The sequence below is a fragment of the Pyrgilauda ruficollis genome, unplaced genomic scaffold (assembly GCF_017590135.1).
Source record: "Pyrgilauda ruficollis isolate IOZ18807 unplaced genomic scaffold, ASM1759013v1 scaffold42, whole genome shotgun sequence".
NCBI classification, from domain to species: Eukaryota; Metazoa; Chordata; class Aves; order Passeriformes; family Passeridae; genus Pyrgilauda; species Pyrgilauda ruficollis.
In genome coordinates, this window is record NW_024525712.1 from 5,342,348 (window position 1) to 5,365,281 (window position 22,934).

Genomic DNA, 22,934 nt, shown 5'->3' on the forward strand with positions numbered 1-22,934 from the left:
AATGTATATTCCTTATCAGGCAAAAATTATCTAGTTTAAAGAGTGAATTTTCAAATTACTCAACATTCAGCCTAATTTTAATTTAATTTTGAACTAAAACTCTGAATTTCACCATAAACAGAAAAGTTAAGGCTGGTTATATGAGCTTTTGAAGACATCTTTTAAAGTGAAGAATAACAAATGTTATACCTCTTCAAGTGCTTCATTTGGACCTATTGTCACATGCAGGGAGCTATAGAAATCATGTCACTGGCTATTCTGCAAACTTGGACCAATCTTGCTGCGCAGTGACTGAATGGCAGATATTCTTGAGAGGCTAAGTGGTTCCCATATTAATAGACCAACCAGGAATAGGACATTCTTTTTCAGAGACAAATGTGTCCCCATAAATTTACTGAAAAAAGCCCATGTGGGTATTTGATTATTTTTGGGGGGGTTTTTTGAGCACAGGCTTATAGCAATGCTGTTAGGAGACAAGAGAATCTGCATGGCTTTGTTCCTAGTTGTAGGAGTTCTCTTAAGGCTGTCTTCTCTTGCATTTTTCTCTGTGCCTCCATCATTTTATGTTATTCCTTCACATACAAATGAAGCTTTTTTCCAAAGGCTGAGCTGTTTGGAAATGAACATTTCAATTTGCATATGTTGGAACTGATTCATCCCTGGTGCCAGGAAGTGCTCTCTGCTGCAGGGAGGGGATCTGCAGCTGCCCGGTGCTGCCTCCAAGGCAGGCGATGCTGGCAGGAGAGAAAGCGTGGGCAAGGTGCCCAGGGGGAGAACTGATTCACAGCTTCCCCCTGGCAGCTTCTGAGCACAGAGCACCCCCTGGGTAGTGCACAGAAGCTATTTCACATTAGGCACATACCCTGCCTTTGGCAACTGGCATGTTAAGGGGCTATGTGCTGATGCTAGATGTGAGAACAGCGGGCAGCATGTCATGGCACTTGCTGCTGGGAAGCTGGGAAGTCCTGACTGGTAGCAAAAGAGGCAGCATGCAGAGGTGGTAATGGAAGGCACAGGAATATTTTTTCTAAAGCAATATAATTAATTTAAACTCATTGTGTGTATCTGTGCATTGGAGTGCACAGCAATATTTTATGTGCCAGCATAATGCATTTTAGGCTGCTTATAGGAAAATGACTGAAATCTAAAAAACATATCATGTTCTTTCTCACCCCCACACAGTTCAAAAAATGCAGGAATGCAATACAGATAATAGCATCAGTTAAGGACAGAAAAAGTAGTATATGCAGAAAAACAGGGAATGAATTAAATTAATTCTGAGGAGAGGAGTATGCAGTCAGCACACCCCAGTTCAGAACCATTCAGTTGCTGGGGATTTCTAGAGGCAAAGAGAAAGAGACAGAGCAATCTCTCTGCAGAGATAAAAGAGACTGAAGTTACTCCATGAATCCTCTGAGCCAAAACTATTTTAGTCTCATGTCTGGACTAGCTCCATAGGCCTGGCATTGTTCCTTCATGGATAGAAACACTGTACGGTGAAAGTGGCAACAACAAATCTTTTCATTCTGCACTTCTTTCCAATCTCCAATCCGTACTTCCACCAATGTCTTCTGAGAGGGCTCTGTAATGCCCCACCAGGAGGGATCCTTGTCTGGATCTCCCTGCTCTCCTGCCCACTCCCACTGGAACTGCATTGGATCCAATGCCAAAAAAAAACCCTGAAAAGATGAAAAAAAGATTTTTTTTTTTTTTTTTTTTTAATTCACCCATTTGCCCTTCCACACAATTTTTTCCCCTGAAAAGATGAAAAAAAGATTTTATTTTTTTTTTAATTCACCCATTTGCCCTTCCACACAATTTTTTGGTTTTGCTGGCTCTTGTCATTTCGTGAAGTCCTCTTCCTTTATATCTGCTGTGGGTTTGGCATTTAAATTTCCCTGTTACCTCCAGTGAGACCAGTCATATCAGTAGCATTCTCTTAAGTGAGAAATGCTGGCAGCAGTTTACATGTGGAAAAGTAATATTTAGCACTTTGCTAAAACTAAATTTCCGTGCTTAAATACTCCTTCTATCTAGAACAAATAGAAGGAAATAATTAACATATGAATCTAAATTTATCTTTTTTTTTTTTATTACAATGCATCTTTATGAAACTTTGATATTTGTAGAGGTCTGACTTTGCACAGTCATTATAGGTACATTTGTGAGGATTGGAACGTAAGTTTAGCCTTGAACATGAAACCAGAGATGTAAAATCTCCTGAAATATTCGTTGTCTGCATTACTGTCCCATAGAGTTTATGCTGCCTCTTGAACCAATTCAAATGAGCTCAAATGAGCTCTGAATGCAATTTCCAGAAGTGCCCAGTGTTAGCCTGGTTCTGCTCCTTTTGAAGCAAGTGATAAAGCTCACAAGGACTTCAATAAAAATAAAAGAGGACGAGATACTTAAAATGACTCATTGAGTCTTGACAGCCAATAAATTCTGTATTAAGGTTTCACACACAGCACTTTCTCCTCTGACACAAGGGCAGAATGTGTACCCAGTCATTTCAGCAATGTGAGAGGAGCACAAGCAATGCAGACGACAAGAATGATAAAATCAGCTGGGAGGAAAGAGCAGGAGGACAACAAGGGTGATGAAAGAAAAGATAATGGGAAAAAAAAACAACAAAGAGGTAGGAGAAAAGAAAAAAGTAACATCAACTTCAAGGTTATTAGAGCTCATAAAAGGAAGAAGGATGAGGGAGAAACAGAGATTGAAGGCATCAGCCAAAGGGAACAGAGAAAAGAAGAAGCAAAAGGCAGAGAGAGAAAATGTTAAAGAGGAAAGAAGAGACAAGAAGAAAATTATTTGGAAAATGAGGGAGTAGAAATCAGAAGATAAATGCTGGAGAGGAATATGGATGGAAAGAAAACTGTGGAACAAAAGCAAATGGAGATTCTTGCTTTACTGCAGGAAAAGGATGGCAGATTGAAAATAGGGTGAAAGGCACCAGGAAGGAAAATGGAAGAAGTGAAATAGAGTGAAGAAGTATGTGGATACAGCACATTTTCTCTGAGGAAAATTAAGGGAAAATAAATCCTAACAAAACTGGTTTTTATTGTAATTTCATCAGTAGATTGTGTAGGTAGAGGGTTTTGGTCTAGACAGCAAAAGAATCACTAGAATTCATCACTGGAATTCAAAAATCAAATGCTATGGTAAAAAATAGAAAATAAAAGATAACAGGATTAAAATGGAAAATATCTGTGTTCCTACTGGAATTAAAACAGACAACAACTTTTCTGTGTTGTCGTGAGGGAAAAAAATCAGCAGCATTCCCACTTCACATAGTTAATTAGAGCTTGATATGTCATCTACCAAAATACCTGGGACTGAAAATAAGACTTCTACAATTTACATATCCAGATTGCTTTCACAGAGCTGGCTGGAACAGTAATGGCTGGAGGCATTGCTCTGACTACTCAGAAGAGTAAAGACAAAATGAGTTGCTGCTATCTGTCCAATTCCTGCTAAAGAGGTGTCTTTATAACAATAGCCACAGCACTGGCTCTTACTGACACACCTGTGGCCAAAAGTCTGCAGTGAGGACCACACAGCTCTTCTCATGATCTTGTTTCTCACCCTGGAGTACTCCCTGCAGGTTAGTGGTGACTGGCATAGGAAGGAACTGGAGAAAAGTTTGTTCTCTCTTTTGGCCTCTTAGCTAGTCGAAAAAGAGGACTTGTTTGTCAAGAGCTGCAAACCTGTAGGTTTTGACAAGCCCTCAAGTTCATAAAGGAATAGACACTCAATAAACCTACTATACTCCACAGAAAATCCAGTTTTTAATTTGACAGAGCTTCTTTTCATCCCTTCCTTTTCTTGCCCTCTTCTTTTTTTCCTCTTCTCTTACATATTCAATTCAGGGAACTGCAAACACAATTTCTTTACAATTTTACTTTTGTAACCTTTTGTTTTCAGACTACCTCACTAGAAAAAAAAATAAAAAACACCAAACCACAGTAACTTGTTATGAATCTGTATGTAGTTTCAGAAGACATTCAGCTTTTTAGCTGCAAACAGAGCAGTTAATAAGAATTAATACTTCTAGTATATTTTCCACTTCTATGTAAAGTAATTTAGACTCTTTATTGTCCAATTTTCCTCCGCCAAATCCTTCCCTTTTCCACAGCACCATTGTGAGATTTTATCCAATAATTTTTTTAAAATACTCTCAGATCTTCAGGCAAAAACCAGAAATGCAAGTATTATTGAGTCTGTCTGCCAGCCTCCCAACCTATGAATTCCATTCCTGGTGATTCAGTGAAACAAAACAGAATCTCAAATAGATGGAAACCACCAGACAATAAAAAATTCTACATTCTGCTATGAAAAAAATCCCACAGGAAACAATTATATTTTTCTAGCTTTTCTGAATCTTCAATAGAAAAACCACACCTCTACTATAGAGATGGTCAAAATAAAACTATGGGAAAGATATAATTTTCTATTAATCCCAGTTCTTTTGCAGTGTGGAACATTATGGAGAACCATTCTGAATCTTTGCACAATTTCCTGATTTATTCCCCTGTACAATTCAATGTGATTTTGCTTTTGCTAGCTACATCTGCTTTAAATAGTTAGTGATTTCCAGGATATTCTCTCTGATCGACTGTACTATTGATACATGTGTTCACAAGGGAAGATTGGAGGCACAACATAGTAGATACTAAATGTTGTAAACTAAACAGTAAAGGTAACATCAGTCTTTTGTGCTGATCCATCAGCTTACTAATGATGGATCATGAAAGGTATTTTGTAGGAAGTCATTGCAATTGGCCAGTGTGAGAGAAATGGATGGTTAATTCTTTTCCATGGGAGCTGATACCCTCAGCACAAAAATTAAAATGTTGAAGTAGTTTTTTATGTCTTTGTTTTATCTCTATGTTTTGGATCTAATTTATGTTTTAAAATAATTTGAAAAAGTAAGTCAACCAAAGTCATACACAGTAATGAGGAGAAAACTATTGCAGTTTTGGCTTTACACTTTGTGTAAAATCCTATTCACTGTCATGCTAGTAAAGCCGTAAATCTAAGTACGTACACTACATGTAAGCTTATCTTGCTCCTGTAGAACTAGATAAAACACTATGAATATAGGTTTGATTATGGGTCTTATTTGTAGTGCCCTATGCTGGTGAGAGCTGGGGTGTCTTGTGAGCTGAGGTTTCAACAAGACTTTTAACCACTGGCATTTGGAAAAACCCTCCCAGAGCTCATTTGGGCATTGCATCCACTTCCTCCCCAGTCCCAGGAACCTCCTTTCAAGCTGCCAGAAGTTTGTTTTAATTGCTGCACACCTTCAATCTTTCCACAGTGAAGAATCAGTAGCAGGGCTTAAGTGAATTCTTCTCAATTTACCTCTCACCCTTTTTTCTCCTGCTATTGAATCTAAGCCAAATACTGAATCCAGCTGCCACAGCTGTTGCTGTTCTGCTGCCTGCCCTACTTCCTGTTTCTGCTTATTTTCCCAAAAATGCTTCTATGGGATGATCTGTGAAGTGAATGAGACATCAAGGCACTGCTAACTGCATTCCCCTTCCCTGACAAGCCCTTTCTTTTACTGGATGCCCTCAATTTGTAGTCAAGTGCTAGTATTCTATGTCCTGAACATCACTCTTCACAGAGTCAGCTCCTTTTGTCACCTCCCTCATTACAGTACTGAAGTATTTCCTGTGCTACAATAAGCTATTATGTAAATTCTACAAATGAGTTTCTGATTCTGCCAAATCAGATTTACTTTAAGTAAGCAAGGAAAACTGCAGCTCTCTTTTGCCACATACTCTGATAGCCATTTTCAAAGAGTTCCACATCAGCTGCCTCTTACAAGCAGTGCATACATTTTTCTGGCATTGTTGTTTGTACATATGATTAAGTGATATATGTATAGGTAGTAAATGATAGCAAAGTAGTAAGGTATATGCAAGTCCTACATATGCTCAGACATTTGGAAAATACAGACACCCAATTCCAATAGCACAAGAACTTGGGGTTATCTCCCTATCTAATCTGTTTAGGATAGCGAGTAAATATTGTAATAGCTTCATAGTTGTAACAGACTGCTGCATGTCTGCATCCTATGTGTCACACTGTTAAGAGCATTTCCCATAGAATAGAAACAGCAGAAGTATAAATGATCTGGAGTTTTAAAGTGTTCTTACCAACTGCACTAAACTCTTATTTCATCTGTTACATGAAGGTAAACATAAACTTACGAGATTTGAAAACAAGTATTATAGTATCAAAATTTGAAAGGTCATTCTGAAATCCTTGCCAACATAAAGATCTCATCTGGTTTGATCAAAAGTTGATATGAATTGTGCAAAGCCATTTCTGAAGATACACAATTCAGTTTACAGCAGGATGATTTCTTCTTTAGTTTCTCTTGTTTATTTTTTTAAATTACACAGAAATAAGCTAGCTTTTAAATTTGTGTGTCCAAATGGTTGAGGTGCAATGGTTTTATTTTAAGATGATGGATGGGATATACTGGTGCTTCTTATAAACCCTGTTAAGACACTGTTAATCATGTTGCCTGTAATAAAAAGTCTTGGAAAAGATGAGAAAAAAAAAACATTGTTCACTTTTGCTAATAGCTTATCCTCAAAAGGATAGAAAGTCTGGAGAGGAAAACAGTGGCTTCAAATTATGGACTCATAAAGAAGAAATCCTTGTAGTACACCAGACTGCAAGGTGTACTAAAGTCCCATGGCTCTGGGTTCTCCTTTATTGATTTAAATGCTATGAACATGTAAAGCCAAAATGTAGTAAATTTCTTTAATTAATTCTTATCCCCATATCTTATGATTTGGCATCTTAGAAGCTTTAGTCAGGCTTCGGTGATGCAGCTAGTCTTGAAGAAGAACCAAAACACATGAAGCAAGAGTTGACTCTCTGTAGATCTCAAAACATTTGTCTGAAAATAAATAATGAGAGAATACATATACATATATATATATACACACATATAGAGTATTTAAATTATAAGACTCTTCATATTAGATCCCCTGACCACTTATTTTTAAAGAAATAACAAAAGTTTATTCCAGCCATGTGCAGCCACAATGAAGAATAAAGGGTAAGAGGCATACAGACTGAATTATGACTTCTTTACCAGGATTGTAGTTTTACCTAATTAAAATCAGAAGAATCTATGCAGAAATCCTGGACTTTATCTTTCTATAAGCAGAAAGATTGATGTGTGATGTCATCCTGTGTGTTGGCCTTTAAGAGCCATGTTAATACACTTTTCATGCAAGACCACATGCACCATATTTGGTCCTTTGCAAAGACAAAGCAAGAGAGAAGGAGAATTGTCTCTAAGCATGTTGTTTAGATTTCTTGTCCAAAGTTCACAGCCTGTTGGGATGGAGAAGAGAAACTTCAGTGTTGTAGGGAACCCCATAAGTTTTACCAGCTCACATCTGAGAACTGCTACCATATTTTGATGTTTTCCATATAATAACTGAACTGGTCCTGATGAAGATCATATGGGAACTTCATTGAATACATTCCAGTTTAATTTATGTCTTTCACAGTAGCAATAATCTGCTTGCTGAGGTCCTCAGAAGTAGGTAATGCTTACTAGCTTAAAACAGCTGAAATTCAGGTTAATGGAACATGACAACTCCATAGCCCTGACCCCTGTGTTGCCTAATTACTGATTTTAAAAAATGTTCAAGTGTCTGTAGAAATGTTGAGAAACAAAGGCTTACCAGTATGGACCAACTTAGAGGAAAGCACACGTTAACTAAAGAAAGCACACGTTAACTAAAGAGTGAAAGCCAAAGTCTGCATGAACTCCTGATTCAAATAGTGGAAAAATTCAATGTTATGGAAATCTGATGTTTTAGAATGCAACATGTGAATTTGTGACCCAGTTTTTTTGAATTTGAATGCTTTCTCCAAGTGTAGCTTTAAATAGCATGGCTAAAATTCAAAACTCAGGCTCAAGAAAAGTGACTTTTTGGAATTCATGTAGCATTTGTCTGTTCAATAAAATGCATATAAATTAATTCCTTGTCTTTTCTGTGATTTAGTGTAGCAGTTCAAATACCAGCTAATGATTTTACTTAGCATTATAATGTAGCTTTTTCTGTGATGATCGCAATCATCTTTGCAATGTAGAAATATCCATCCATTTTCTTTGGTGGCTCTAATGTCATTCAACTATTAGAAATTTCACTGAGGGCTGTACCATTTCTGTCTGGTGCTGTAGCTTGGTGTTTGGCACTGTTTGGGTGGGTTACCATCTCTCTGCAAGAGGCCAGCATTACTTCCCTGTCTTGGGCATTTCCTTTGCTTCATGGAGAGGTGAAGGGGTCTCTTCATGGTGTGACCTCATGACACTGTGCAGTGGGATTAGAGCAAAAGCTCCAGTGGAAAAGAAAATTACTCACTGCAATTCAGCCACTACATACACCACAGGGATAGTGCATTTGCTGTCAACCCTACTCATTCCTGGTGATGTAGGGATGTTGGATTGTTGGGAAATCTCCACTAATCTGCCAGTACTTGAGATATCCAGGAAGCATTGGAGTGGGCAACCGAGGAGTAGCAAACAAAAATGTTTTATGAATGAAAAACTATGTTTGTCCCTGGTGTAGAATTAAGCTCAGATTTAGCAATGGGTAGGGGTCACAGAGACTGGCACCTAAGGAAACAAGGATGAGCCAATTAATATTTTTAAATGGGCAGTTATATCTTTCCTGTCAGTAACTGCTGGGTGTCTCTCCCATTGTTATTCTAGATGTCCGACTCCTGGGTGTGATGGCTCTGGGCATATAACTGGAAATTATGCTTCTCATCGAAGGTATGTAAAGACAAGGTTTTGTTATTTAAATCAAATAACTGCAGGGCTGGAAGGTGCTTCAGCTGACCTAACTTCACTCTCTGAATACTGAAGCAGGTCTAACTCATATTAACCACTAATGAATAACATTTCTCAGCTTCAGGATGACTCACTACCCAAATAGGTAGGAATACTTTTTGCTAATATCTAGCAAAATCTTTATACAAAATAAATTCAGTTTCTCTGCCTTCTTTAGTAGCCTGAGGAAGCAATTCAGCATTCATGTTTCTGTTGCTTTACATTCAGAACAACTTAACTCTTCACAGTTTGGACTGAAATCCTACTCCTGCATCTTTTTCCCTCAAATTGTATTTCCTGAATGTTTGTGTCAGTCTCTTTCAGACTCGCTCCATATTCCTTGAAATGCAAAATTGGATCCTGTTCTTTACCGCCTCTCCCAGATGAAGCCATATCATCTTTTATCAGAGGGGAAAAGTACCTCTTTCATTGCACCAGTATTGTTAGTACATTTCAGAAAAAATCTTGGCTTGTTCTTAAATTGCAACACTTTGTACTACATCAAGCCAGAAGAACGGAAAAAGAAATTTTTGGATGAAAGCTGCCTTAACTATAACTTCACCAAGGGTCAAAGAATGCTTCCCATTCACTAATTAGGATATTGATCAATTACACTGTAGAGGTAATGGTATAAATGCCATGCAATTAGCAATTCTCCTGTGGTTATTTGAGAACTAAATCAGTTGAGGAGAGCTGTGCCATATTTTGTAAACACCTATCCACTGTTTAATCAAAGAATAATAGTGAATAATATTGTAGTCTACCTCTCTTGTGTTAATAAAGACTCTTGACTCCCACACAGACTAGTACTGTTGAGTCTGGATATTTGCTTTCTTCACCAAGTCCCTGTAGTTCTACAATTGGCTATAACTAGTCAATACACAAATTTCCAGTTTAAATGTTTTCCCACTAAAAGCAGCAAAGAGTTCAAAGTCAAAACATAAATAAAATAAGAGATTGGAAGCATGCCATATTTTATGTTCTGGGAAAATGAAAGATCACAATACCAATTTCTGTACTGCAGAGTTAAACATTAAAAGTAAAAATAACATTATAAAGGAGAAGATACAAGTGTTTTAAAAGCACTTTCATGATGCAGATTTGATCACACTTTCAGAGGAATTTAAGGTCAAATTTAGAACTACATTTAACTATATGCAAATTTATCAGCTACCATTCTACCAGCATTATGCTTGCTATAACTCTACCCCAACCTCAGGGAAGCTGTTTATGTGTTTGATCATCTATTTAACCAGAAGCAGGTGGGAGAGTGAAGATGCAGAAGAAAAGCGTTACTAACAAGAAACCTAAAAGCTGGCAAGGTTGGTAGGGGAGAATCACTGAATGTTGATTTATTTTCTAAACCTTTTCCTTGCACATTGTCTCCTGGCCACTAAAGGACTGGACCACGAGCTGAATGGTGTTACCTGCTTTTTGTCTGGAAATTCTTACATTCTTATATTTTTGCAGATGACTGCTGGACCAAGTTTTCATTTGATTGTGCAGCATAATCAAGTACATACAAAGATATAAAAAGTTTTTCTAATACACAAACATATCTGGAATTTTCTCAGTCCATTGAGATTTAACACATGGAACCTTTTGAAATGCCACCATGTCTATATTGGCCACATAACTCCTTAATTTCTCTTCCAAAAAGGCCTCTGGCAACCCTTCTGCTGCCTGCAGGCACAGAAGCACTGACATGTAGTCAGTGAAGTAACATTTTCTTTGCTTAAATCCACAGATGTCCCCAGGAGACCTGTCACATTTACACAGAGCCAACCTTACCCTGTTCAGATCATATCTGTCAAGGCCATTTCTGAGGTGGGAAGGCTGGCAAAATGAATGCTTTCGAAGGGCAGCAAACCAGTAGCCTAAATCTGGAGCTGTTAAGGATGGAAAACCCCACAGCATGTTGTCAGCTGGGCTTTCTAATTCCCAGACTGAAAATTAGCATTTAGTTCTGCCTGCATCTGAGTTAGTATTTTTGTTTGTATTTGACACCATCAGTTACAACCCTCTCAGTTTCACGAGGAAAGGCATGACAGACTTCTCTCCTAAATGGCTGCTGAGGTTATCATTGGTATTTAAAATGGCTGCTCAACAGCAAGCATACGTGAGGCAGATTTAACTCTGCCATAACTCTGCAGTTCCACACAGCCCTTCAATTTATGCAAGAAGTTATAGCACCATGCACCGCTATTGAATTTCCCTATTTGTCTTTTGTCTTCATATATAAGGAATGAAAGTCATAGAAAAATGAAGTAATATGCTTATCTTGTAATAGCTTTGGTTAGAAATTAAAAAAATTAAAGCAAAGGCTTGACATATGTTTTCTCGATGGATCCAGTGTCAGAGGAAAAGTGAAATAATCACAGCCTCAGAAACTGTCTGTTGGAAATGTCTGTTAAGAGGACCTGAAGGTCTTAGAATTTTCTAATAAACAGAAAGAGAATAGAAAGTTCTTTTATAGTGAGATGATACACCAAAATACCAGTGAGTAGGTGATAATTAAATTGACTTAATATGTAGAAAGCTTTAAATCATTAGTCAAGGCAGAAATTCTTTGTTCAGATTTTGTTATGAAAATATCATCTACAAGCATACCCATCTGTACACCTACTAAAAATAGTACTGCTTTCTGAGGAATTCCTATTAACTGTTTAGTTTTCAGATACAGAAATTCTGATTGTTCTCACACAGTGAGAGCAGCTACTCCCAGAGATAGCTTTAACTCTCTCTTTAACTCCCGTCCACTCCCCGTCACTTTCTGCAGCCCAGGTTGTGTGTCAGGCAGTGAACCAGCCTGTCCCTGAACGGTTCCCTTGCCCCAGAGACAGAATTCTCTTATTCTGAATTCCCCAGACTGTCTTCCTCCTACTTCTTTCTTACAGACAACATTATTATTTTTGAAGAAAACTGTTGTTAATTGGCACAGGCTTTCTCAGATTTAGTTTGTACACAGAGAACTATGGTACTTTTGTGTTCATTATGCAACTGGAATAAACAGCAGTTTGCTTTGAAAAGGAAAATGGTCAGTTACACTTAAAATGGAAAATGAAATGGGATGAGAGCACAGGTCCACGAGTGCAGATGCCTATTCCATTAATGCTGACATGACCCCTGCTATGGCACTGACTCTGGGCCGCTAAAGGTCTCACAGGCAATTCTAAGATATGATTTGGGACTCAGTGTGGTTCCAGATCATTCTTTACAAACAATCTCTGTTTTACAGAGATAGAGAGCTTAGCTGTACAATTGTGAACTTTCTGTTCTTGGGTCAAAGCAACAGTTCTAGATCCCTTCTATTTAACAGTATAGATGTAGCCATGATATGTCACTATAAGTTTCTAGATAATGTGCTATGTCCAATATCCTGTTCCAGCACTCCTCACTTTCTTTAATTGACTTATTTATGACTTTGCAACATGTAAGCTCTGGTTTTGTCTATTCTTTATTTTCTAACACAGAATTCTGTCTGTGATTGCGTCACCTTTTTCTGTGCTTCTTTCCCTCAGTCCTCACTGGTTTTGACAAGACAAAATAACTGAAAATTTTGTTGCCATGCTTATTTTTGTTACCACTCTTCTTTGCAAAGACAGGACCTACTACACAACACTCAAGTACCTTTCCTCATGCTGAAAACAAAAATTTAATCTTCTATTTTGTTTATTTCTCTAGGAAATTTTTTCTTTGGTGACACTTCTTTCTCTCTCATGTCAACATTTGAAGGTGTTCTACTGGTGGATTTCTTTTTTAATGTGGATAGTTAAGACGGAAATAACATTTAAATACAGGGCCAAGCATGATTGTTTTGATAGACATATTTGTATCCTCAGATATCAGCAACCTAAAAAAATCTTTAAAAATCTGTTAAGGTCATTGTCAAGTCTGCTGAGTGGTTTCTATAATGGATTCTTCATATGCAATGGGAAAATGAGCTTGTGTAGTTGAAAACAACATTCTCAGTCTTTAGTTAAATGTAACATTGGTTAGCCTAACATATAACTTTCTCTCTACCAAGTCTTTTTGTCTGGGTGAATTCTGAGCACTTGAACCCCTTCTCTGGAAGGCATTGAAAGCTCTGAGCTCTGTCATGTTTTTATTCAATGATTCTATAGAATTGTTATGTGATGTTTGGGAAGATTTGATAATGTTATTAATGTGCTCCTGAGAGAAATCTTTAGTCCAACAAAGAGATACTCCTGTTTTTTCTATTCTTTCATCTCTCTCAGACATAGGGGACATAATGTCTCTCATCCCTGAAACACTGGCTTCTATTCCTATTAAAGATGCCACTGCTGCTGCTGAGTCAGCTGAAGGAATTGTTAGGCAGAGGGTTTAAGAGCTGCCTTCCCTGACTCCTGGGGGAGTTGCTGTGTGTGTGGTGTGCACAGCACCGACAGTCCTGTCCTGCATCACAGACCCACACATCCCCCCTCGTGTGGCTGCTGCAACTCTCCATATTTAACCACCTGAGCTTTGGCTGTGCAAGCTGGACAGGATTGCCTATTTTGCCAGTTTCTTGGATAGAAAGCATATTCCTGTAAAGTGTACCCAAGAAAGAGAAATTGCATTCTAAAATGTTTTCTTCTACACAGTCTTTCAGGCTGTCCACGAGCAAAGAAAAGTGGAATCAGGATAGCACAAAGTAAGGAAGACAAAGAAGACCAAGAGCCAATTAGGTGAGAACAAATATTGTCAAAGGGCCTTTGTATATTTTATAGGTTTTATATGTCTTCAGGGTTTTTTAAGGCATAAGTGTTATTGTGTGATAGTTATCCAAGGGCAGATGACCACATTGATTTCTATAAGCAAATCTAGTCTCTGTGCTGGTTGTTTCAGCAAAGGATACAGCATTAGCCAAGGATACAATCATCTGTAATTTAGAAATAGTTCTAAATTCTTAATTTTCAGAAAAATAATCTGAAAATTAATAATCTGCATACTACAGGCAAACCATACATGCAAAATAAAGGTAGTTATGGGAATAGAGAATTGAGTGTCTATATGAGACTGCTGCAACCAATCTGATTGTTCACGCAGTTCGCAAGAGAAATAAATGCCTACCTGTAGCTCTTGGTTTCTTCTTGCAAGGCACTCTCATATCAGTGTCCACTGAACTTGGTGGATTTAGCGACTGCTTAGACCATTCAGGACCAGATTCTCAGTAGAAAATTGCGGGAATATTTTAGTTCACAAGCAGGGAACTTTAATTTAGGTGTGTGTTACATAGCAACACATTAGAAAACCCCAAAAGCATAATTTTCTTTAAACGTTTCACTTTGAAGAGTCTGACCTTTTCTTCTAACCTTGGTTATTTGGTTTTGAGTATACAGAGTATACAGAGCAGTATATAGAGCAAATGTATGGGGAGATTCCCAAGTAAGGAAAACCATCAGATGAATACAGAACTGCCTTCATTGGTCTCTGGGATGTAGCACATAGTTTCATATCATCACCCCTATTCAAAAAGTGATTAAAGGAGCTCAGCATTTCTAATGAGGTGCTCTGATCATGTCATAACTGTGTGTACGTGACATTTTCATGATTTCAGACTAGTCTTCTTTGGGTTCCACACCTATAAATAAAATGTACCAAGGATTTTACTAAGTAGTATTTTATGCTTATAGGGTTTTATGGGCAATTTCATTGCTGGTCAGAGCTCAGTAGCAAATATTTCAATTCCACTGTGATATTTACTGTGATAAATACCTGCAATTCACATACATATCTCAGTCCTTTTGTTACAATTGCATAATGTCAGCAGCTGTGACTGCATCTACTGGCTAACCTCCTTAGAATTTATCAGAGAACTTTTTTTCTTCAAATTGTAAAGTTCTGCTTTTAATTTTACCCACTACAGGGTATCTTGACTGCTTTTGCGACCACAGTGTAGGATTATTCTTTCCTTTTCGTGTCAGGTTTATTTTGACTTTGTTGTAGAGGCTACCAGCTATATAATGGCAAGACAATAAAGTTTATTTAATCTATCTTCTATACAGATGTCCAGTTCCTGGCTGTGATGGTCAGGGTCATATAACTGGAAAATACGCATCCCATCGCAGTGCATCAGGGTGTCCTCTTGCTGCCAAAAGGCAAAAGGATGGGTACCTAAATGGCTCACAGTTCTCGTGGAAGTCAGTGAAGACGGAAGGAATGTCATGTCCAACACCAGGATGTGATGGCTCGGGACATGTCAGTGGTAGTTTTCTTACTCATCGTAGGTGAGTAACTGTGACTTATGTTTTTCACTTATGTTTATTATTTTAATCAGATTTAAAATACAGCTTTTTGTCATGGCATTTCTCTGTTCATTTTGAATTTCATTATCACATCAAAAAATAATCTGCTTACGTGTATTTGTTGGTAACTGGAAATCAAGACACACAAGTTTTTTTATGCAGTTACAGACCTGCACTTAAATCCATAACATACAGAAAATTTTAGGGGAAAAATCATGCATGAGAATAACTGTAAGTTCCTATTGATTATTGCATATTTGTGGACTTGGAGTAATTTTATTTAATTAAAATTACCTTGGGGTAGACATTGTAAGACACATCTGAGTCCACCTTATTTTCAGAGATGTCAAACATATTCTTGAGAGCATGGAACTGAAGAATATTAGGAAAGAGCTCCATAAAATCAAAGTACTTTTATTCATTTGGTAATGAACATGTTTGTTGAAAACAATATATGTAGAGTACAGAACTGTATTTAAAACTAATGGAATGTAAATACTTGACAAAAGAAATACAAAGCTTGATTTTTCATAAACTTGGCAAAAATATGAGAGCTTCAATGACAACGTTTTTCATAGCTTGTAAAAGGAGGAGAAAGTGGCCAGTCTATTAGGGATAAAACCTGCTGCTGTTTTAGATATTACATTATGAAGAAACAAGGATTTTTTTGAGCTCTGGTTGGGAATTTAGGCTTGAAAATTACTATAATGTCAGAGCAAATTTCTTATTATATAATCACTAATATAGAACTCTGTTACTTCATATATGTCAAGTTGATGTCCCTAATTTGTCACCCTCTCCAGGCAGACCTCAGCTGAACTTCTGTACCCTTTAGTTAGCTAAACCAATTTGATCTTGTTTTGTAGTCAGTTCTAGATACAGAGGTGAAAAGTGTGCTTCTTCCTTCTCTTGCCTGTAACTATTTCCTTTGATTCTTTCTTTGACAATCCTTTACAACTTCACTTAGAAGCCTTATCCTTATTTCAACCTCTCTAGACTTTATGCACATAGTTTCTATTTATTGTTTAAGCTCAGGCTTGTTTTTGTACTCAGTCTTTTGTGGTATCTACCATGAAGGGATTCTGGTCCTTGACCTGAGGTGTTCCCTGAGTACCCAAATGTATTACACAGACTGCAGCTCCCAGAGGCTTTAGGAAGCAGGAGATGCAAAACTGACCATTTAAACAGATACCACATGTGGGTTTAAGTTTCTGAATTTTAGTAAAATATCAGTATTAGTGTTCATATTTCAGTTTGACTTTATTCATTATGGTGTTACATTTATTTAACTCAGAGAGATCTGTCATTAAAATTTTGAAATTATTTTACCTTTAGTTAAAAGGTACAATTTAATTATTGGGAGATTGCTTGCAAGAAGTATTCACATAGTAGTTATGGTTTCAAGGAGAAAATTCTTGCAACAAGAATAACTAACTTTTAAAAGAAACGTACTAATTTTAACAATTAAACGGCAAATTGTGGCTAGAGATTAGAGATTTTTTTTTAAAGGAATGCTTTAATGAATAAAAAACCCTAATAGAGTAACCTAAATATGACATTTAGCTACAAAGCAACCATGTGTGTTTTTTAGTACCACTATCATAAGTAGAAACAGAGACTTGTAAGTGGCTTACCTTGAAAGATCACGTTTTGGGCAGAAAGATCCAATATCAGAGAAGAGTACCACAAGATGAAAGGCTGCTTAAAAAGACTGATGAAGTAGACTGATCTTACTTGATTGTCTTGATGTAACAAAGGGCCAGTATTCTAAGTTATAAGCAAATTGAACAACTTCTTGAAGCTTCCATATGCAGTAGTTAATAATTAATAATTAATTACTTATTAATAACAAGCCGTATTACTTTTAAAATATTATTAGTTCTTGTAGAATTCTTAAGACTGTTAAAAGTGGTTCGTTCATTTGCTCACACAAAGAAAAGCACATGGAGCCATTTTAAATGCCTACAGCCTCCAGCTGCTGCTCAGAAAGGTAGGTCCAGTGTAATATTTATCAGCCTTAGAGATAAATCTTCTCTAATAGCGTTTCTTGTCTGTATATGGACAACTGAATCAAACTCCAAATGTAGGATTGAACATCAGAACAGTTCACCCACCTTAAGAATCTGCTTGTACAAGATGTAGGATGCATTTGCGCCCCTTCCAGGATCAGTGGATCCTGGAGAGTTGTCCACTTCAGCGGACACTCGCCTTTAATGAGTTGTACCATAAGTGTCACTGAGTGTGTCAAAAGGGAGTGTTTTCCCCTGCCTACAAACAGGTACTTAATGCCATTTAAGTGTTCTTAGGGCCTGCAGTATAGCTGTACTGGGTTGGCCAAAATGACTGAAGACTTGTGGTACACTGCATTTTGTGATTATGACAGCTGAAAGCTGAATGTGCCTGGCAGGAGATCTACAGGGGTGCTGGTCTTGTTAAAGAAATGGCCCCAGAGCTCAGTGGCAGCTTTGACACATAGCCAAAACATGCAGGTGTTTAAACCCAGGTGTCAGAATCTGGAGCTCAATCCCACCTAAATCATATACTCTCAATTTTCTTGCTTAAGGATGAAATTTTCCTTCACTTCAGGTGTATCCATTCTAACAGACTGTGGTCTCATCTTCTACTGCTAATAGCATTTTGCTATACAGCCATGGCTGTAAATCTCAGATTCTCACCTTTTGAAGAGAAGCAATGCTATGCCAGTTACACAGTGAGACCAGATTTATGGGCATCCTTTTGCAGGTAGAGCTGGTTTCAGCATGCATGGGGAGAAAGTAGGGCTGTGGGCTTCAACTGACAGTAAAAGCTCCTCATGAAGGAGGAGTTAATGTCTTTATTTTTGCCAGTACACCTTGCTGTAGTCCTATTAGGATTTATTTTCCTCCTCAGTGGAAATATTTTTCTATTGGCAGACTTCTCTAAGCATATGCATTCATTGCATGTGTAGTTGTCCTTTATGTCATCTCCAAGAATTTTACATTTTGCCATTTTTAGACAGCTGTTAATATGCTGCTATTAAAACAACTGCAATACTCTGGAAATGAACAGCAGACTGGTTTGTGAAAATGATGCCAGCTGTTGAGTTTATCAAATATATATTAGGAAAGATATTTTTCAGGTAAAGATTTCTTAGAGCTGCTGTTGACATTGTACACATGATATCATTGCACTGGTATCAATGGACACTGGAGATGATCCACAAGGGCTGGTAAATCAATAAAGACCTTCTCCAACTGGTATGTAGTCTGGAATTTAAATGTATGCATATTCCTACATTCACACTTAAAAAGCATAATTAGATAACCAATGAAAAGTCATACATTTCAGTGAATTTTGAATCCTACCCTGTGATCAAAGGTTCCAACAAAAGTTTCTGTTTTTTAACATTTCATTGCCTGTTCACAGAAATGTCTGTGAATAGTTTTATTTTGTCAAGCAGTTTGCATTAGGAAAGAACGGAAACAGAGAATTATCAGGAGGGATTTGAAGCATAGGATTAAGTGTGCTATGCTTCAAAAAGGAGCCTCTGCTAGGAAGAGAGGCCAGTGTGAAATTAGGTGACCTATCAGCAATATGAAAATGAATTAGAAGGCATGTAAGCATGGAATCAGTAGATAGATAAATTAAATAGGTTATAATGAAATGTAAATTGCTTATTATATTGTAGCTTTGCAATTTAGTTCTTGAACAGACCCTTACATCCCCATATTTGATTTAAGAAGGTTTTTATGGATGGCATCATTTCTACTATTGTGATCAGTGGGGACTTTCTCTGAATATACTTGGATTTAGCAACCCTGCTCCTTAGCACAGAGAAGGAATGTGTGTGTGCTGACTTCAGTTGAAATTACCTGCAGAAATGCCTTTTCAGATCAAAAACTGTGTTGTTGCTCCCATCTTCAGCTCACTTTTATTTACATCAGTGATCACCCATTTCAAACACATTAATGTAGCTTTTAAATTCCCTTTACTGAGGAAAAGTGTGGTGGTTTAAGCCCAGTCGGGACCTCAGCCCCACAGAGTTGCTTTCTCCCTTTCAGCAGCATGGTGGAGAGAATCTGAAGTGTGAAAGTGAGAAAAATTGTGGGTGGAGATTAGTAGTTAAAGAAAAAGCCACACTCACAAGCAAAGCAAAACAAGGAATTAATTCACTGCTTCCCAAGGGCAGTCAGGTGTTCAGCCATCCCCAGGAGAGTAGGGCTCAAGTGATGGTGTCTTGGGAAAACAAATACCATCACTCCCCCCACTTCCTCCTTCTTTTTCTTCCCCCTCTCTGTATATTGAGCATGACACCATATGTTGTGGGATATCCCTTGGGTCAGTTGGGATCAGCTGTCCCAGCTGTGTCCCCACCCAGCTCCCAGCTTGTGCACCCCCAGCCCCATCAATGGTGAGGTGGGGTGAGAAGCAGAAAAAGCCTTGACTCTGTGTGAGTACTCCTCAGCAGTAAGGAAAACTTCCCTGAATTATCCACGCTGTTTCAAGCACAAATCTAAAACACAGCCTCATACCAACTACTCTGAAGAAAATGAACTCTATTCCAGCCAAAGCCAGTACAAAAAGATTTTAGTAGAGCTGTAATATACAAGAGATGATCAAATTATAAGTTGTGTTTTTCCCATTAACAAGCTAATGCTAAATAGAAATGAAAGCGTAGAGAAGGATGATTTTTCTTTAGTGAAGCTGTATCCATGCTGAGGACAGTAGGACTCTAAGATCAATAAAAAAGTTTATAGAACAGGATTTGCATTTGAGCAGCAAGTGCATGCGACTGTGTTTGCAAAACGTCTAGATGTGCTGGGGGGAAGCAATGGACATCATCCACTGCCTTTTCCCTTCTGAAGGAATGTATGTAGAAATTATCAAGTGGTTATGGGAGATTATTACATGTGACACTTGTTACAGGCTATCCACTTTATGCATAGGAAGGTTTAGTTAATGGTAAGGCTGTCAGAAAGCCCACAGGAAGTTCACTCAGTTCAGCCATTACACATGCATGTCCTGAGGTGAAGGAGCACTACCAGTGTTGTTTCCTCCAAAAATTCTATGTTGGTCGTAGCTCTGAGTTGCACAATTGCATTGCTAAGCATGGGAACAGACAGATTATGGAAAGAGAAAAAGACAAAAAAAAAGAAACCCAAAAGAACATCAAGACAGGAGCTGCCCTCTGCAGCAGCTTTCTGGAAGCTGTCTGATACCTACACTCACATGGATCCTCAGAGGACCTCTAAGCTCTCAAACACTCAAAGGAGATGACAAATGTGAGGGAAGAAGGTTGGAGATGTAGATTTTTCATATGCAGATCCTTTTTCTCATTAAATATGCTTTACTAGAAATAGATACTGCATAAAAATCCTCTGTGATCATCCTCAGCTTCTGAAGAGAAGATTTGCAAATACCACCTACAGTCAAACCTCCTGGTGCTCAGGACCATAGAACATACCCCAGGGTGTATCTGGGGTGCCAAGGTGCCCCCAAAAAGGCAGTAGCTCTGAAATACAGATGCTTTACAAAACACAGGCTAGTGGCTGCAAATATTCTCATAAATTGTTGTAGAGCTTTCAATATTTGCCTGAAGTCACATCCAGGCTTAACAGCAGCATTTCTCAGCTTCAGCATTTAAAAACGTAAAAATACTTACCATTAAGTATTATTGTTAAAAAATTTATAATTATAAAATTACTTATCATTAAGAGCAATGGCTCTCCAGCCTGTCCACATGTTTCTGCATAGTGTGAGCCTGAACTGAGCACCGTGTTCCAGGTGTGGCCTGACAAGCACTGTATGAGTGGGACAATGACTTCTGTGTCCGTGTGGAGGTGCCCTTGATGCAGCCCAGTGCCCTGCTGGCTCTCTGTGCCACAGCAGCACCACTCACACTGAGCTGGTCATCCCCAGGACCCCCAGGTCCCTTTCCACAGACCTACCTGGTACCAGCCTGTGGTACCCTCCTGAATATTTTCCCAGGTGTAAGAACTTACACTTGTTTTAGTTGAACTTTGTAAGGTTCTTGTCAGCCCACCCTCTCAGCCTATCCAGGTCTTCCTGCAGCATGACTTTCCAAAGAGTTAATTTCCCTGCTTAGTTTGGTATCATTGTCAAACTTGATCAGGATACACTTGATCCTGTTGTCCAGATCGCTTACGAAGATTGTAAACAGGGTTGGGCCCAGTATGGATCCCTGGGAGCCAGGTTGTGGCAGGTTGCCAGTTTGAAAAGGAGCTGTTTACCACCACCCTGTGTACAGCCTCTCAGCCAGTTTCCCACCCACTACACAGACCACTTGTCCAGACCATTACACTTTTCTCTAGGAGGAGGCCATGGGAAACCATATCAAAAGCCTTGCAGAAATCCAGGTAGAGAATGTCCACTTGTCACCTCCCCTCCCCAAATCAACCTAGCAGGTTACTTTGTCACAAAAATCAAATTTGCTTTTGCAGGTTTGTCAAGCACAGCTGGCCCTTGGTCAATCTGTGCTGGCTTTTCCCAATCATGTGGTTCATCTCACTTGTGATAGGCCCCAGGAGGAGTCATTCCATAATTTTCCTAGAGACTGAAATAAGGCTAAAGAACCTGTAGATCTTCCTTTAAGCCCCTCTTGTAGATGGGGTGTTGGGGACTCTCCGGGTGTTGAGACACGAGGCTTGACTCCATTTCAGAAGACTGATTTATTATGTTAAATATTATATTAAAATACTACATTAAGACTATACTAAAAGAACAGAGAGATCAGAAGGCTACAACAAGAAGAACAGAACAGAATAAGAAAATCCTGTGACTGCTCACAGCCTTGGCACAGGTGGCTGTGATTGGTCATCAATGGAAAACCATCCACATGGACCAATCCCAGCTGCACCTGTTGCATTCCACAGCAGCAGATAGTAATTGTTTACATTTCTCTCCTGAGGCTCCTCAGCTTCTCAGGAGAGGAAAAATCCCAGCAAAGGATTTTTCATAATATCATGACTACAATGGGGCTGCCACTATCTCTCCTCCAGTTTTCTGGGATAACCCCTGATCTTCACAATTTCTCAAAGATTATGAAGAGGTTTGCAACCACATCAGCCAGCACTCCTCACACCCTCGGGTGGGCAGTGTCAGGCCCATTGATTTCTAGTGCCAAGCTCCTGTAACACTTCAGTTGCAACTCTTCCATCAGTGATGGTCAGTCTATGTTTGCATCAGCCTGGAGTTTTGCTCTCAAGGCCTGGGGCCCAACATTGTTGGTAATGACACATGTGAAGGAAGTGTCAAGAACTGCTGCCTTTTCTGCATTGCTGGTGACTAGTTCACCTCTCCCATATAATAGTGTGCCAATGTTTTCCTTTTGTTTCCACTTGCTGTTTATGTACCTAAACAACCATTTCTTGGAGTGTTTTACATTTCTATAGCCAGTTTCATTTTGAGCTGAGCTTTTGCTATTCCAGCTGCATCTCTGCATCCCCTAGCTACAGCCTTGTCATTCCCAGTGGGTATTTGCCCGCTTTTCCTCTCTGGTCCACTTCTCTTTTGGTTTTGAGCAGACCCAGAAGCTCACAGTTAAGACAGTTGCAAGCACACTTTAAAACACAAAGGATCCAAACTGCCAGCTGAATTCTCAAGGTGCCCTAAGCTTGCAAAATACCCTATTTGTCAGGAGTTGGTGTCCGGCAATATCTTTTGAAAGGTGTTCCTATGCTGTACACTGAAAGTGGTAAAAACTTTGCAGAGAAAAATCTTTTTTTTTTCTATTTATGAAACATAAATGCTGTCAAACTCCAGAAAGTAAGAAGCTTTGAATATGCAACTCATTGAAGATTTTGATTGCATCT

General features: G+C 38.5%; 1 protein-coding gene across 4 annotated transcripts in view; it reads left to right on the forward strand.

The window, feature by feature from the left end:
* MYT1L (myelin transcription factor 1 like) overlaps positions 1-22,934 on the forward strand; it is a 128,377-nt gene that overhangs the window by 87,700 nt on the left and 17,743 nt on the right. For all 4 annotated transcript variants that reach the window (XM_041477889.1, XM_041477890.1, XM_041477887.1 and 1 more), the window contains exons 15-17: positions 8,756-8,818; positions 13,480-13,563; positions 14,884-15,105. In XM_041477889.1, coding sequence (XP_041333823.1) covers positions 8,756-8,818; positions 13,480-13,563; positions 14,884-15,105 — 369 coding nt within the window. The remainder of the gene's footprint in view (positions 1-8,755; positions 8,819-13,479; positions 13,564-14,883; positions 15,106-22,934) is intronic.